The 19,361-nt window shown below is 38.4% G+C and overlaps 1 protein-coding gene across 3 annotated transcripts in view; it reads left to right on the forward strand.

The window, feature by feature from the left end:
- LOC146002875 (lachesin-like) overlaps positions 1–19,361 on the forward strand; it is a 606,899-nt gene that overhangs the window by 566,866 nt on the left and 20,672 nt on the right. For all 3 annotated transcript variants that reach the window (XM_083140902.1, XM_083140903.1, XM_083140904.1), the window contains exon 7: positions 2,775–2,924. In XM_083140902.1, the coding sequence (XP_082997028.1) occupies positions 2,775–2,924 (150 nt within the window). The remainder of the gene's footprint in view (positions 1–2,774; positions 2,925–19,361) is intronic.

The raw sequence follows: 19,361 nt of genomic DNA on the forward strand, positions 1-19,361 counted from the left end.
CAAAAAGTTGTTTGGGTTTCGTGCGATCAGTTATACTCTAGCGCGAGAGGGTGTTCGAAGGGACGCGCGCATTTAACTTTGTTACGTGTCATTGTCTCCATACTTGTTAGTTTGTTTTGAAGTGCGTGGCTGGTGATTGAAATATATATGGCATAGTGATACGTTGAGTGAAGTGAGGTGGATTGTGTATTGGAAGGAGTGTAGTTGTTGCTGTGCGAGAAGTTAACATATTGCATAGAATAGAATCTAATCGCTTTAATTTAGCGATATACTTTCGAATAGTTATATAAGAATTATGTTGTAATCAAGGGGTCTTGGGTTCGATTACTGATACATACTCATTTTAGCAGGCCGAGATTTGTATTTTTTAACTGTAGGTTCAGGATCCAGTTTCAATAATATAGTCTATTTGCCAGTGGTGGGACCAGAAAAGAGTTGGCAAGAGTGGAAGAGGCAAAATTGAGGCGAGAATATTTTCTGAATTCTGAGATACCCCTAAATACAATACCATACGAAAATCTTAAATTAAAATGATCGCCCCCTACACACACACTCCTTGGTGCTGTCACTGTTATCTGAACATAAAGCAAATCAACTTTGTCAGTAATCTACCGGAGAAAATTTGATAATTTTCCCAGAACTATCTCTACGAACCAAAGCGTGTAGTGTCTCAAAAGGTTTAGATAAGTCCACTTTGCATAATTTTGGTGAACCCCCAGGAAAATTATGCACGAGCCGCGCCTGGGATAAGCCCACTTTGTGACCACTCTGTACATCCCTGAAACTTGTTCATTCACTAAATTTACAACTACTTCTGTAATTTATACATGAATTCAATTCAAGCCCATACAAATAAACTGTCAGTTTTTCTTGTGTAGTATCAGTCTTTGCCCAATATATCCAGTGATTCCCTTAGTGCTAACCGAAACCGTAGAAGAGACAGTCATTTCGGCTCGTTTCCTCCCCCTCACGGGCCAACCCTCCTCTTGACCTCACCCTCTCATGACCTCACGAGGGTCGCTACGCTAGGGATCTCTGATTACGAAATATCTTACCAAGTTTTGCGTAAATCTCCGAGGAATTTGCTGAAAATATCAAATCCTTTTTTTTCTAGTGGGGGATTAAAATTATCGACCAAGTACGTAAAATCACAGAAGAAATGGAAACGTAACGATGCACAGAGTATATATATTCCAATAGAACCCTCTGTGTGTCAGTGGAGTTTAAAACGTGTTTGAAAACTTGTTTACCGTTTACTAATTAAACCTGTTCTTCGCCACTGTTTCAAAGGGGCGTTTGTTTGTGTGTGAATTCGTTGCTCAACGCTTCCCCATACCTCCCCCAAAATGTTTTATCGAATACTACAGCACAAAGATATTGAAAACTCTGTTGTCTTTGTTGTGGTTTGGCTAAAAGGTAGCAGTTCACCTTTGGGATCTCTGCGTTTTGGTAATTTCTGGGTGGTTTGTTGATGCTTGCTCAAAGAGTGGGTTGGAACTGGCTTCCAGTTTTATTTGGAACGGTTTAGAATACAGTTGTATCATCTGCATATATTGCGAGTGTGAATTTCGGATATCTTTATAAAGACGAGTCTGTAAGTGTAGTACCGTGACCAATGAAGAGCGACTGGGGTGGTCGTATTTCAAGAGCGACTGGGGTGGTCGTATTTATTACAACTAATCCTATTTTAACTCTGTTTTTGACTCCCAAATCTCGCCAATTCTTGGTTATATTGTATCCTCATTAATGTATTAAACATGTTTTGTTTATTATATTCTTAGGGGCGCAGATGGCGCAGTGGTAGCGTCGCCGCCTTGTAATCAAAGGGTCAAGGGTTCGATACCCGGTGGAGGCACATAGTGATTCGGATCCTACTTTAAGCTGTAGGTTTAGTCCCAATTAGCTTTACTGTGCATAAAGTGAACTTAAAACACCAACTCAACCAATCAATGATAATCTTAATTTGTATTGATGTTATTCAGTGCGCGAATTAACGGGGGATGCCGGGGAATTACCCTCACAAGACAATTTATCCCCGGCAAAGAAAATTATTCCATTCCTGCCAGACAGGGAGGCTTTTATCGAACTCCGAGAAAATATATAATTCAATTTCTTAGCTATGCACAACTGAAAAATCATTCGTGTCCATTAAAGAGTATGCGGCCTTGTGGATTAAAGGAGGACAACATTCTCCAACTGACCTCACGGAATATGTATTAAAGTGTTCATAGCGACTACTAGATTAAATGGATAATACGCGTATGTCATTGGGATATCCTGATTTCAAAATTGAATTGCATGATTTTTTTATCTTGCAATGTATTCATGTTAACAAAGGCAAACATTTATTAATGTTTTAAGAAATCTGTGGTTGTAGATTCGTAGAAATCATTATTATTCAATATGAAAATTGCACCATCGTAACGTTATTAAGTAGTTCATACCGATGGCTCACACAATAATTATCTTCTATAAGCGGCGCTGGCCATACTTGTCATGGAAATCAAGTTTGATAAGGGTTTTCAATGTCAATACACTGAAAAAACAATGGTAGAGAAGATGAGGGTTATCATGTTCTTGTATCATAGAATTATCACTGAATACTTTCTTGCAACCCACTGATATAGTCAGTAATAATAAACGGAATTTAAGAAGTAGCTTTACAAAATCGAACGCTTTGTTCATGTCCACAAAAAAACATAATGATAAAAATACACTGTGGTAGCATGGTTACTGTGTACTTACATGAAACTAATATTCTTGTATTTTTTCAGGAGACAAATACGAATCAGAATTGGTTGATTCTGCGTACAAAGTCCACATGAGATTGACCATCAGGAGGATAGGGCCGGCAGATTATGGATCTTATAAATGTGTTTCCAAGAATTCCTTAGGGGACACGGACGGAAATATAAAGTTGTATGGTAAGTATTTGTGTTAAAATACTGTCATTTCTGTGAATATTTGGGCATTTGTTGTTTATTATAATTAAATTTTAATTGGGCATCATATATTTTCTGTTCTCTCTCTTTACGTAACTGACCCTTACGTTTTCATGCTTTGACGTCAGGAGGGGGGGTCGAACGGGTCAGACCTGAAAATTGATAACGTTTATTTCGAGTTACAAATATACAGAAAGCTTGTTATTTTTATTGTTAATAACAGAAGCAAAGGTCACTTAGTATTCGAACACAAGAAAAGTAAAAACTGTATTTAGTAGAAAAAAATAATGTAAAATGCAGGAATCAGGTTATATTTTCAGATTATATCCTCTGAATAAATGATTCCACAGTGCTCAAAATTCAAAAACCTACAGTTTTATGTTGGAGGTTAAACATTTCTCCCTATATTCAAGCGTTTTGTTGAACGGGGTATGTAAAAGTTAATAACAAAACAGAATATCTATGCATTTCAGTGTACTAATTCTATAAAATGTAAAAAGATATTGAAAAAGCAGTTGTGCTGGATATTTACTCATCTGGTGGATGGCGTAGAAAATTTTTCTCAGGGATTAAATAATAATAATATTATTTTAATAATAATTTGGGATGAGTTGGATTTATTATTGTATAATAACGATGATAATAATAGTCATGATTTCTACGACTCAAGGTTTATTAAAGATTAACTACCACCTCGACAAACATTTCTGAAGACGCCCATGATCACATATTCTCTAGTCTTAAATACTCATAGTCTCGAGGGTAGAATCGAACTTATGATAAATCTGTGAATTACCAGACAATGGATGATGCCCGATTAGATGCTAATCTTCCATGGCATTGTTATTTGGAATATCTTTCTACAGTACAATAATTTTAATATGCTTTAGCTTCGATTGTCAATAAAATGTTTCACAACACATAGTACGTATTTTGAAACTCCTCATGTAGTTGTAGCTCTCTGATTGCAATATAATATAGAATAAACAAGCGTGGATATAGTAAAGTATAGGTTGAATGAGTAAGGTAAACAACAAGTAAAAAGTATAAAAACACAAATATATAAAGACACAAATGTATACATTCACACATACACATATACATACATATTGCAGAGACTGTGTGGGAGTAGAATATTTTTCCGGCAGATTTGTTAAGAAACTGATTTCTATACTTGTTCTTTACTTCGCTGTCTTGCAATACCAGATATTCATCTGTGTTTAATCTAAGCGATTATTCAAAAACTTCTACTGCAATTGAAATGAGTATAATACTCAGGAACATCTAGCATTCAACGAACTCTGTTACCTCTAAATTAATTGTCCGTTTCAAACGTCAAGTACGTTGTGTCCCTATTCACTACTTAGTCATTATATACTGTTTTCCATTGGTTTGGTTTACTTTACTTCGCTTTTCTGATACTTCTGTCCAATCACGAAGACAGGATGAGTGATGATATGATGAAATTGATGAAGGGACACCCACAAAGAGCACCAAGTGTTCTGGGTTCGAATCCAGGCATGGGTGTTGTTTTGTGAGTGTCTCTTCATCAATTTCACCATATCGTCACTCCCGTCCTCGTCGCGTCTAACCAAAAGTGGCAGAAAGGCGACGCTAAATAACAAATCAAATTACTCGTAAGGTACAAACCCGGAACCCCTGGCGTCGTAGTGCGCTGTGCTAACTACTCTGCCACAGGGGTTGGATTAAACTGCTTTTGCGATGAATTTAATCTCTACATATTTGCCTGTGCACGACCTATTTGACACAGTTCGGTACGGTGTTGACATACACAACAGCGAGATGATAATTTCCACCCGACTAAGCATCACCAAAATAATTCAAACCCATTTTGCACTTACGTGTGACGAAGCTCATTACAGAATAATGTCTGTCTGGTATATTGTGTCAATATCCTAAACACAGCTCCATCATACGAGGTATTGTAACGACTGCGGGTGTCGCTGAAGAAGAGTTATATCTGTAATATTCCCGAAGACACATTCTGCGTGCTTCATCCCTACTCCCCCCCCCCCGCTGCTATTGCCTGTCTTCTGTTTAGGGGAATAAGTCAACAATAACCCCCACATACAATCACACGACACCCACCGCTGGGATGTAATCATCGGTTTTCGAAACAAGAACCCACCACGTGACTCAACACCATGCTGCGACAAAGGGGACGGTGATTGGCTAGCTAGGAATCCCGCTGTCCACCCCGAAACTGGTGATGACTTCATCATCCCCCCCCCTTACGAACCCACCCCCGTCTTCTTTTACCTTCTAATATCATCCGCACCCTGGAAACGTAGCCAGTGTGACGCCAAGGGATGTCAATCCCCATCCCTTTCCTTAAGCTTTGAAATCTCATCATGAGGAGATCAGTTTACGGGGTGCGCTTTTGGATGCTGTGAAAGGATTTTGATGAACCGAACAACACCGTTCTCCCGAACACAATAGAATGAGAAAAGGCCCCCGGATCGTAGAGAGAGAGGATTGATAGCAAGGGGTGGAAAATGCCCGGCAATATGAGATCGATTTCTGGTGTAAAGTTGAGGAGACTGTCCACTCCCCCTGAAATGGAAATTAACATGAGGTTTTGTCGAGGGAGTTGTAGCCACACCCTGGACCACGGGAATGTCCTTTTATCTGTGATGTTTCTCTGCTCGAGCCTCATCCGTTGACACATTAATTCCAGTAAATGCTGTCCTCACTGGAGTTTTCGCAGTAGAAAGAAATATTGATAATGGTAATAACACGTATATCTCTATGCAAGTACTGCTCCAAGGTTAATGGAATGGAATGAGATTATTTAAAACATGTCTGAAGTTGTCGAGTAACATTACAAGCAGCACTTCTTCCATGTTAATATATCTACCTTTCAGAAGTGTTACACTTTCTTCCTTTGATAACACCATTAAGCCTTGATTCCATGATAACAAAATCTCAATATGCTGACCAAGGCAGAATTTATTGTATTTTAAATCATAAACTAAACGTTACGTTTCAACCTTCTAGCAAGGTCTTCTTCAGACTATGTACTGTTGACAAATGAAATAAGGTACAAAACAGGAAGATATATATATACACAAAAATCACTCCTCTCCAGACACAATATTATTAGAAAGTTGTTTATCTGGAACATTCCTTTCCAGGTGTTCCAGTAGGTGGCCTCCTCTTGTCAACTATTGTTTCATCTGACGGGCGATTTAGATAAACATTTCCTTTCATCTGGAACGTGGTTGGACTCTTTGTGTCACGCTCTTTTTCCTTATCCTTTCTTCTTCATTCCCCTTCCATCTTTTCTCCTCCTTCGCTCTTGTCCATTCCACTCTTTCTAACACCTTCTTCCATTCTTTGTTTATCTTCAGTTCCCCATTCCAGTTCATTGTGTCTTCTTCACCTTTCTTCTCTATTTCCTTGACCTCCTTCCATTTTCTCACTAGTACTCTCTTCTCCCTTCCTATCTGCGTAGCCTCATCACACTCTATGTCATGTCCTGTTTCTCTCGTGTGCTTGAATATCGCATTTCTCTCTCTCTTAAGTCGTACATCATCCCTATGTTCTTTCAACCTGTCTCTCAGTCTCTTTTTGTTTCTCCTATGTGCACACTCTGACATTCTTTACACTTCACTTCGTATATAATCCCTTCCTCTTCTCTGTTTTCCTTTTTCTTGTTTGCATTCTTAGCTATTCTTAAGATGCTTCGTCCTTACTTCCTTTAAGTTTTAATGCCCGCTTTCCTAAGCACTTTATTCCTGTCGTCAGGTACAAAACTTTTTCTGAAGTGTTATCAATTTATCAGTACCGTATTTGTCCTGTAGTTCATTTTAATTTGAACGTGATCTATTCATCAACAATGTACAACAAGGTGGTTATAATTAAAGTGACGGTGTTCAGAGTGGTACAGCACGGGCTGTAATGAGAGTAGCAGTCTGAAACTTCGTAGATATGCTAATGAAGCAATGCGCTCGCGAATTATGCAAAAAAAAAATAGTTCCAATTCTCGCCACCAGGGTAAAAAATGGCGCTGTAAGCAGTCGAAACGTGGTATAGTTACAGGAAAAACACTATAAATCGCAGAAAACAATACTCTTTGTAATAAAATATCGCTACAATTTCACTATGCGAATTACATGAACATTACTAAAGGAAAAAGCAACAAGCGTCACCAATGACAAGCAGGGAGCTCACACAATGGTTAGGCAATGTCACCGACTTTGACGTCAGAGTTACGGAAAATTCCACGTTTCGACTGCTTACAGCGCCATTTTTTACCCTGGTGGCGAGAATTGGAACTTTTTTTTTTTTTTTGCATAATTCGCGAGCGCATTGCTTCATTAGCATATCTACGAAGTTTCAGACTGCTACTCTCATTACAGCCCGTGCTGTACCACTCTGAACACCGTCACTTTAATTATAACCACCTGGTACTTCTGTCTGGTAGTTAATTTTATCTGAAGTGTTCCATACTGTGACTCTATCAGGTGAAGTGTTATCAATGGATTCAGTTTGTACTTCTGTCAGGTAGTTCATTTCATCTGAAGTGTGATCAAATCATCAACACTGCATTTCTCTTAGTTAGTTTATTTTATCTGAAGTGTTACACTCCATTTCTGTGAGGAAACTCGTTTTATCTGAAATATTATCAATTCATCAACATTATATCCCTGTCAGGCATCTGATTTTATCTAAATGTGTTATCAATAGACACATCTGCATCAACACTGCATTTCTGTCAGGTAGCTAAATTTATCTTAAACTGCAATCCTGTCTCATTACTGATTTTACCTGAAGCAATATCGGTACAGTCACACTGCATTTCTGTTACTGTCTGTAGTCATAAAATTTGTTTTACCTTAGATAAGTCTTTTAATTGCACCAAATTCCAATGAAGTAACTCTCCTTTCTTTCCATAAGACGTATCAACATTTCCATACAGTCAATACTCTCAGAGTAGGGTTCTGTTTGGTTATTTACTGCAATCCATTCATTTAGGCAAAATTATTTCGGATCACACGTGCTTTAAAGAATAACTTTGTTACGAGATGGCGGTGGTTCGATACACATATATTATTGCATCTATATTCATGCAGCTTAATAAGCTCAGCTCATAATTAGAAATATAATTTCTCCAAACTATTTACCAGAAATGTTTTCGTGAAGATAATAAATAGAAACTGCCAAATCTTAGCATAATTGAGAATAGAGACGAAATTCCTTTGTGTGTGATACTGTAGCACTGATTAAATTGGTTACACTTTTTATTGCTAGCGAAATTACAGTAATCGTTCGGTGTAACAGTTTCATACATCGGAGACACATTTAAATCGGACATTTTGTCTTTCTCGTGGTTAGTACTTACCAATTATGTATTGCGGAACATAGTGGAAGGTGCCATTTATGCTTTTTGCACGAAAGCAAACACTTTTTCTGCTGAAATAAACCATTTTCCTTAATGCTACGGAAAGCACGTCACGGTGCCATATCGCTTGCTTTGCGAATGATAACGCTTCTTTTGTTTTCCAATATCAATGTTTCCAACTCTATTGTGCATGAAAGTTGTAAAAAACCGGGGGTCACGTCTGGAAATTTTTACATTTTGATGAAACATTGTTCGTTAGCCCCAAAAACCATCCACGGGTAGCCCCACAAACCATTGACGCTAGCCCCAAAAACCATCCATGGGTAGCCCCACAAACCATTGACGTTAGCCCCAAAAACCATCCACGGGTAGCCCCACAAACCATTGACGTTAGCCCCAAAAACCACCCACGGGTAGCCCCACGAACCATTCACACGAGGTTATGTTAGGCCTGTTAGGTTAGGTTCCATTAGCACTCATTTCACCCCTAAATTCATCGAAAAAAACATTTTCCTTTCTCGACAAAAAACCGCGCGTTTCTCGAAAAAATTGCGCGTTTGGAAACCCTGATTCCACTAGCGAGATCGCGTGACTTCCGACGCTAGAGCCATCTGCAGGTACATCTTGGAAACAACGGCATGATGTTGTCGATTTTCACAAAATGCGCAATATTATTACATGAAAAGTGATTATTTATTGTTCTGCTGCATTGTACGATGATGTTTTAGGAAGAATATATATCGACGAAGGTTGTAAACCTTGGAGAAACTCATTTCCGTAAGTAGTTTCTTGTGTAAAATTGAAGAAATGTGTCTCCGATGTATGAAACTGTTACCGTTCGATGTATAGGCCATTGTGATTTCGAATATGATATTGATTGATTGATTGATTTGTTTTATTTTACTTCGCGTTTTGTGCCTCTTGGCTAATTTGCGAAGATGGGGATGAGTGATGAAATGATGAAATTAATGAATGGACATTCACAAACAACCAAGCCCGACCGGGATTCGAACCCGGGACCCTTGGCGTCGCAGCGCGATGTGCTAACCACTCGGCCACAGGGTCGGGCGAATATGATATCAGTTTTTCTACATTGGCTCTAGTTTTTGAGTAATGGCTGTCCTTTAAAAAACATAAACATACATGAAATCTCATTGTTAGTCACTTTAATGATGAGAAAAACGTTGTTACAACGTTGTTACTGAGGTTTTCTTGTGTGTAGGATGTCGGAACAATCACGTTGAAGATCCCAGCAATAATCTGCCACACTAGAGATGATTGGGTACCAAACCGGGGAGGGAGGAAGGGGCAGGTGCAAGGACAGTTTAGTGTCGCTTAGCAGACATGGCTTATCATTAAGAGACCATAGTGCGGAGGCAAGAAGTGAGTGGGAAATGTCATTCACAACACTCATAATCGCCACCACTGATCTGCTATTTATTATCTATCCCAGCTGCTTCAATATTTCATCCATCATCTCCTTTATGTCTTGGTGTGACCTTACCCTTGTTTTTCATTAAAATCACCAAGATTATCTGGAAAACTGATAAGTGGATTTGGAGGAAATTTATCTTTATGCTCATATCAATACCAAAATAGTTGATCTTTATGAGCAAGTTTTGCACCAGTTCTTCATAGTTCTCGTGTTTGTGCCGAAGAAGTTTTGACAACTGAAACATAACTGAATCATTTAGAAGCTTCAATATCATACTTAAAATTTGAGAGATCTGAATCATTAATGAGTTCACGAGTTTGAGGCCCATCAAAGATCCCTGTTTCTAGTTTCTCAACACTCAGTCCATGAAAGGATCTACAGATGTCATGAAACAATCGCCACCTTTATCCAAAACTTAACAAACTACTTCAATATGATTCCTTTACAAAGTCAGTGACTGTACCCTTTGTTTCTGCACAGAATAATCACCACAAATGCAGCACAATCCATCAGGATCATTTACGCGGCCTGTTTGTGAATAACTCATGTTTCATTCCCCTCAAGAATAGAAATAAAACTCAAAAATGAAACAAATAAAGAAAAATATATATATTTTGTGCAATGGATGACTAGAGAAATATTTTTATATTCTAAAGTGAAAGCCATGTCCTATTTCATGTCAACATCTACAGCTCTTAAGAGTATTGAGATAAACTTAAAATTGAAGGATATTAAGTATCTCAAGAACTAGAGCCAACTTGGTAAAACTGTTGTTCATTTTAGATTCAGAACAACCAAAATATCAAAAATTCGTTCAAACATCTCTGGCAATTAAAAAAGTATTCTTTGTTGACCTATTAATTGCAATGTCTCATGGATGATCAGCTACACGAATTGAGAGTTATGAATCTCTGCGATTATTTGTTCGATGAAATCGGTTTATTAGCAATGCGAGAAACGTGCGTATGAAGCTCTAATAGTTATTGTGGCGAAACCAGCACTCCTGTGGCATCTCTTCCAACGCGCCATACAAAAATTCCTCCTCCACCACAACAGCTTCCGTGGTGGTAATGGATCGTGGCTAAAAGAAGCATAGGGTTGGACCATCTCGTCCTGCCACAGCTTTAATGGATCTCTGGACAGTAGTGGACATTGAGGGTAGCCGCCGGTCTATAGAGAAACCACTTCCTGCCCTAACGATCCAGTGGCGGACTTTTAGGGAGTCCTCCGAGAGCCCTGCGGCATCAAAGAGGAGCATTTTACCAGCACGGCTGGAGAGATCTGTTACCGATAGGTGACTATTGAGTTTGGTAGAGCGCACACATTTGTCAAGCATGTTTTTCAATGCGAGTCTCATTGTACGCGGGCTGTCCAGCGAGCCCCTCTTGGGTGTTTACTGCCGCCGACTCAATACCAGAACTCGGGGGAGCCGAAAAGTGTTATTTGAGTATCCGGAACTTGAGGAATCATCGCGAAGGTTCCTTTTCTATGCAAACAGAAAACTTGCCGCCACATTGACCGGTCCGAGTTTGGCGCCGCGCGACATTAATCAGGTGAAAACCCGGAGCACCATATGTTTCTACGCGATCGCTCGAATGGGTTCCGTGAGAAGCCCGATTCGGTCTCTGAGGGGTGCCATTTGTCTTCGAGATTCGATGAGAGTCAACCGAATCGGAAATCGAATGAAGGAAGGGGAAGGAACCAGAGGAAGGAAAAAGAAGAAGGTGGAGAACAAACGAAAAAAAAAATCCCCTGGAGAAAAATCTTGAACGACCTACAATGGGATGGAAGCAGGTAAAAGACCAGAACTAACGGTTTCTTCCAGAAGTTTTCTCAAATTGAATTTTTCTGTTTTCTTGTTTATTATTGCCACCGGTAGTGGCCCTTTCCTGCCCTTTTTCGGTTTTCCTTTTCCTATTTTTCCAGGATGCAACGCGATGCGATCCGGTCCAATACAAATGGACAATTGTATTACACGACCCAAATTAATTCGTTCAAAATCAGCGGCGACGCCAGGATTAACCATCCATGGATGCTAAGGTGCGGAATTGAAATTTTGGTGGTGCGATGTTTAAAATAAAGGATAAATGAAACATGCCTGCAAGCTTTAGCCACTACATGAAATACCAATAAACTTTTAGTAGGCTACTATGAAAATATTTATTTATTTACTTATTTCCCTTCAACAAAGACAAGTCTCCAATTACAGAAGGTAATATCAAAATATTACATTTTCATTTACAACTTGTATGTACCCACGTACACATTCTCCCTCCTTCCTCCTTTACACACACACACATATTCACAAACATAGACAGATAATACATTATATATATATATATATATATATATATATACACACACACATACATCTTGGTGACAGAACAGGTTTACTGCTTAACTGTGACAACAGAAATTTTCAGATATTTACACATTTCATCTGAATTACACAAAACAAGTATCACAAACACTGGTACAATATATCATTACAACAAACCTCAATATGACAAATCCAATTCTCATAATAAATACATTATTGAGAGAGATACCCCTTTAACATATTCATAAATTTGGTTCGTGTTATACCGAAATGCCAATGACTTGATTCATTTTTTCTTGCTTGCTTCGACTACATGTACAGAGAATTAAATTCGGCTCCCTTTCAGATTAGCATCAATGGCTTGCATCTTTAGTATACAATAATAGTCGTCTCTCTTCAATGATAAATATTATATGTATTGAAATGACGACGACACTGCAACACAGAAAAAAATAATTTGGTTGAATTAACAAAGAGCATTTGGTTAAGCTATTTGGCAATTGTATGCAATACCAACTTAATTACCGTTCTACAAAGAATTTATTAGGCCATTACATGATTATTGTTCCTCTGTACTCTATGGGATTAATAGAAATAACACCAATAAGTTTATAAAATGCAAAATTGGGCTATTCGTAGTGTACGATATACAGCACCCACGCACGTGCAAGCAGAGAAGAGCTCCAACTACTCACGCTTGAATCCAGGCGAAATTATACGTTCCTACTTAAAATTCATCAGGTAATTCACACATACAACCACTTACTAAGGCTAAGCGGCAAAGTAATGATATCTAGTAACATGCATTATCCCAATCTGAGATCTCATAATACCAATACTATCAAAGTACCAAAATGTAATAAGGAAAGATACGGATCAAAATCCCTGTCATCGCTGACAAGTAAGGCGTGGAATGAACTGCCTGGAGAAAGGAGGGAAATTTGGCTACATTTAAATTACAAATTAATATGTTAATCTATGAATACTTAAATGTAACTCTACTTCAAATAAATAATAATAATAATTTTGAACAAATTCTTTGCTAACTCGATTACTAAAGAGCATTTACTACTGGTGAATAATCATTTGTTTGTCGTTTGTCTAAGCAAGTTTCTGGCTGCCAGAAGCAGTTTTTGGTTATTCCAAACTTTTTCTTCTATGAAAGAGTTAACAGTTGAAAATTGGTTTTGAAAAAGGGGTGCTGAAGGGGGTGCGGAACAAATTTAAGGGACGCACATGCATCCCTTTGCACCCCCTTCTCAAAATTCATCGAAGTGCAACAAGAAGTGTAGGGCAGATTGTAAACAGGTCAAATTTAAATGAGGTATCAACTGTTATTTACAAAACGACCTCAAGGCTGCAACACTGATCAAATGAGCTCCAAAACGCTATTTTAAACATGGCGTGTCCTCTACACACGTACACCAGTGAAGAGGAGTGGTTTATTGCCCTCTGTCAGCCTAAAACTTACAGAAAGTTCTCGGCAAATGAGAATTTAATATCTCTGCATGCTTACCACACCAGCAAGTTTACTAATGGAGGAGAAAGTTCGACAATGGCTCACTTCGCAGGCAGATGGGTAGAAAGGCCTTGGCAGTGGCCCATAGACCCAAAGACTTATTCTTCTGGAGGTATACAGGCACTAACTCAAAGCTGAATATATATATAGATCAGCAGTAGAGCTGTGCTAAATTGTAGCAAACCTATATACAGAGATCTATTTGATAAGAAACTAAAACAAATTAAGGTTTGTAGTTGACTCTATCTTGTAATTAACTCTAAACCAGTTCTAACCGTAGCAATAATTCATATCTGGACTGATTCTTTAGTTTGTAAAACTACACAATTTTCACAACGAACCAATGTTTCACTTCCATTTCATTAACGATGCCATTACTCTGGAGTTGGACAATAAACAATGCTGCGAATATTGAGGAAGAGTTGCAAGATAATAAAATCCAAATTTGTCATTGGATAACAAGATAGGACCGGTAATAATCCATTCGTTTACACGTATGAACGAAATTACTATTTAAATGCATCCGCCAATAACAGATGGGAATGATTCTCACATGTGCTACAGACTCGAAGCGTTTTAAATTGAAACAAGTATGGCCATTGTTTGAAAGGCAATTAAACTGCAGTTCATAATGCAGTAAACAGTATGTGTTTTCTATCCCCCTGTGTGTACAAGTCTAGTACAATACTTAAACATTTTCTAGTTCCACATTCTAGTACTATATATTTCTAGTGCAAAGAAGTTGAGAGACATTTGTAGGAGACGTGATTAGAAGATATCTTCCTACAGGAGATGTCCTGGGTAAACAAAATAAATCGATCAGACAATTCGATTATGGAAGTCGAGAAAAGAACTTTCGGTTTGACCAAGTTACTAGTATAAACAAGTAGAATACAGATTATCTTTGAGCTTATTTTGTTAAAAAAGATCGGATACAAATAGATCACTTGAAATCTTTATGTGATATTAACAAAGAAGGTACCTCGAAAAAATTGGCAAGTTTGCAGATCCTTTGGATGAAGATTTACGTAATCTTTTCCGAGACAATGTTGATCTTCTACCAATGGTTTCGTTTGGTGATATATATTAGTTGATAACACTGACTTTCATTGAAGTACTTCGATTAAAATAGTAAATGGATAATTTTCGAAATTGTGTACTCAAACACAGCCCGCATAATTTTATGTCTTGGGGAGGACTTAGTTCTATCACGGCTTATAACATGCATGACATGAATAACAGTTATTTGTTTTAAATTTGCTATAACAGCATATGCGCATTAGACAATTATAATTTTAAAACATTTCAAATATTTTGATTGGGTTTACTTTCCGGTGATGTAGTGTTGCCTACTCTCTATGTTGGTCTCCAATCTTTTCGCTTTACTGCCTGAATCCACTGATTTTTCCGCATCGGGTCTGCCACAAAGCGATGCATAGATACCTGAATGCGGAATATGGCCCGCTGAGGAATATAAATGACTGTGGAACCTGGCCCGTTGATGACCAAAAATATATGATGAACCTGACCGGTAGAATCCCTCTGTAATGGATTATACAGAGTGTCATTTTAATGGCGCCCACGGACCACGGAAACGTGTAGAGGACATCAAAACAAACAACTTTTCTCAGTAACATTTTTCTCGTTGGTGCATCGTTTCGGCTCTACAGTCGTTCAAAAAAGCCCGTTTTGCCGCCTGAATGCTGGCAACCACACACAACATTTGATTGCATTTGTGACGTCATATCCCGTCGTGAAGCGATGCGTTCCAGGGTTGCCAGGAACACACATATTCTGTGAAAAATTACATAGCTACAATCAGCCACATTATGTAACGTAAAACAAAACGAGAAAACACGTTCTGTAACCTTACAGGAAGTAAACAAACTATACAAAAAATGGTAGAATGAAAATCGAATTCAAGTAAAAGTGGTCATATCGAATTTTGTCTCATCTTACATGTCAATTATTTGCAAATGTAGTTACCAAGTTGGCATCTACAATTTAGTCTTATCCACTTCGTCCTTCTGATGCTAGTTGTCTGTGAGACACTGAACAGATGACAAAATAGAATTGAAAGAACTCAAAATTCCAAAGGTAAGCAACACATAATATAATATATATTCAGGGCATTATGAGGCAAGTGGCAAAAATGGTTGAAAATACAGGGATATAAGCAGTAGTAATATAAACTCTCCGACGACTGTGTTTATCTATGCACCGGATACACATGTATTAGTTTGCAACTGTGAACAGGGCAGTAAATTCGTTACTGATTCATCATTACGTTGTTTATGTGGTTGTACGTGTTTTAGTCGTAATGTAACAACGTGAACCTCGAATACTTCCGTTATCAGCACAAAAGTACCACAAGGCATCTGGACACAAACCCGTAGATTTCAACCTTGTAAAGAGATTGCAAATATAATTGATATGTAGCTGGGCGTAAACAGCCACATGTAAGCTGTAAGTCCAATAAAATTTATTGTTGTTGATATTTGACATGTAGGCTGGGACAAAATCCGATATTAACACTTCATTTTGAATACGTTTTTACTATTTCTCATATCATTGGTTCACTTTCCCCTTCCCCTGAGATGTCTGCTGATCTTCTGGCTGGTAGGCTATGATGTTCGGTCTACTGGACGCATTTGTTGCTTCGTTTTACAGCTAACAATGTAGTTGGTAGTTTATCATTTTTCACAAAATTTGTGTGTTGCTTGCAACCATGCCGTGCGCCGTTTCGCCGCAGGAAATTACGTCACAGATACGATCAAATGTTGTGTTGGGTTGTCAGCATCCAGGCGGCAAAACGGTCTTTTTTGAACGGCTGTAGCGCCGAAACGACGCACCAACGAGAAAAATGTTACTAAGAAATGTTGTTTGTTTTGCTGTCCTCTATACGAATCTGTGGTCCGTGGGCGCCATTAAAATGACACCCTGTATAGGCCTAACTATAGGGCGATCTTCTTGGGAGTTGCAAAGAAAACACAGGCACACACACTGATGACTATAACTATGTATTATAATGTATATACACATAACACTTAATTACACTTCCCTGCACTCCTGCCTAAGGAAAACTGTTTTCGCGAGGTTTGCAGCTGGTGTTACAATAATACGCCACTAATGAAACGTAGCCACGTTAGGCTTACGGTATCCATAATTGTCCGCGACGGTTTCCGGCTGTTGCCCGAGTTGCTTCTCCACGAACGCTGAAACTGAAGAGTGCAAAGATATGGCGGTAATAAGATATCGTGATCAGAATGAATCAACCAATGGGAGTGCAGGTTTCTTAAGGAATTTCATATACACAAATAAACAATTGAAGCTATATGCAAATATAAAAAATATATAAAGTGTGGGGCGTTACCCCCACACCCCCTATACGCCTTCATGGCGTGGTGCTAAGCACAGGGGAGCACTTTTTTTTATAAAGAAAGAATAAACGTGGGTAGTTTTATAGATAAATCTCCAACAATACATGAGGAAAATTAATTGTTCCGGATTTCATGTTACAACAAAAAGCCACATAATAATTGACGCCTTGTCTGTAGGACACTACCTTCACACCTTTGAACTCCATGTTATTCTTTTCAAAACCGGAAGTGAAGTTCCCGCCCGCGCCAAGGAAGCACAGAAATGTAAATATCCGGCGAATATCTCCTGTACTTTACCTTACCTGCACAGAAGGTTAAATTACAGTTGTAGGGAGCTCCGTACCGTGGCATCTATGGTGTCAAGCTTCGGGCTTTGTGACGCGCTCTGGTTCGAATCTCCTGGCGATAGCGTAAACAACCTTTCTCCTGAGATTTCTGCCTGTGTATGGGGCCGGTGGCCACACACCATGGGGAGCTACGAATGAGTAGCGTAGCCCTGTCATGGAAACCTACAACAACGACTAGGGGTTCGTCATGCTGACCACACGTTACCCCGTAACTGGTTCGGATGATCGCCCACGTTTGCTGCGGCATGAGGCCGGCAGTTCGGTTGGTAGGCTCTGGCCTTCACGGGCTGATACGCCACGGTCTATAACAGTTGTAGGAAAATATCATCAGATATTACTATAAGCGTTCTATTCATCGTCTGTAACTGTCGAAACGCTTATATTTTAGGAGATGAAGGAAATAGTAAGTCCTTCAAATGAGACCACGGCACGCGATATGTAAACTTCATTGAATTATAAGAAACGAAAACTAATTCTTAAAATGCTGCACAAATATTATGTTGTACTTTCGTTCACTAGTTAAGTGCTTTCCATCTAATGACTGTTACTATAGTAATCTCTTTTGGGTCAGAATAACAGAACATTTGGAGAATAGGCATGATACAACCGACAATTGTTTTGCATGCTCCCCGTATAAGGAAATACCGTAGATATCAGTTTGTCAACTGGCTTGTCTCCATGTTACATCAAATATTTTTAACATTGTATGTTGTTTACTGTAATTCAATCTTTATTTGAATTCATATCTTGAAGTTGTAACTCAGTGCGGTTATGGAAACAATTCGACTGTAATTGGTCTCCGAATGATACATTATCTTGCCTTGCAGTGTAGAATATAATGTATATTTTCGTCCACTTAGTATTAATAGGTACATACTTACACTAACATAAAATGTATAATGAGGTTATACTTTCATATTTTCAATGCACGTGAATATTTACTGAATTTAAAAATATTGTTTATGTCTGCATCATGTTCGACTTAAGCAATCACGTACACACTTTAATTAAAATGTATGCATTCCACTAACAATTGACGTTTCTTGTTAATTTTATCATCAGTAAATCAGTATTATAAGGCTCATTTTAAGTACTCTCGCAACTTCTTTATCAGTTCCAGTAATAACCCTTTAAGGGGTGTAAGGGGTGACCTTCCACGTAGGCGCCCAAGAGTCAACCTCACTTCCACGTAGTGCACCCTGGACTAAAGACTAACGAGGCTCTGGCGACTGGCACTATGGCCAGTATAATTTTGTGTGTGTTGTCCTGTTTGTTGTCCTTGTGTGTGCTGAGTGCCCGTTTACGGCCTCAGCTTTTAACACAAGTCAGAATATTTTAACATTTTTAGTTATGCAACGCTAGAGTTGTTATTTGTAATGATAAGGGGCTGGCCCCCGTATAATGTGACGGGAGCAAAATAGCCTAAGTGCTGACGCTCCCAAAATTTTAAATTCAATATCAATATCAATAACCCTTTAATTATATTTTGAACCGATAGATGGCAGCATTCAAAGTACATATTCACGTTTTCCAATAGCCACACTGTGTATTTCCAGAATGTTTTGAATTGTTTATCTTTAAATTAGTTCCATTACACTGGTCTACAAAAATTTAACCTTTTTCTTTCACAAGAACAAAAATAACTGAATCTAAAATTACTTCTCATGCTGAATCCGAATATATTTTTAGATTTTTTCCATGAGGCAGGTTTCTTTTGTGGCAAATTTTTTAAAATTAGCACTTGTATTAATAGGTCATTCTGGCTTACTTAAAGCGTTGAAGATAATGATTTGTGGGTATATTTTGAATTTGTTATCTCTTCATGATCCAGCAGTAGTCAGTCTGAATACGGAGACTCCATTTCCCTTAGTGCATTTTTACCATTGCAGAAATCTGTTGATGGAAACGCTTGTCATGCTCATCGCTGATAGTAAGAATATTTTCTAGGTGGGATTCTAAGAAGTGTATTTTTAAGGACATGTTGCATTCCACAGCTTTGTACGAATTCACAATATGAGTCACTATGTCACGATAGTTTTCTGCTTTATGATTT

The sequence above is a fragment of the Lepisma saccharinum genome, chromosome 19, assembly GCF_977018435.1.
Source record: "Lepisma saccharinum chromosome 19, izLepSacc3.1, whole genome shotgun sequence".
In the NCBI taxonomy this organism is placed as follows: domain Eukaryota; kingdom Metazoa; phylum Arthropoda; class Insecta; order Zygentoma; family Lepismatidae; genus Lepisma; species Lepisma saccharinum.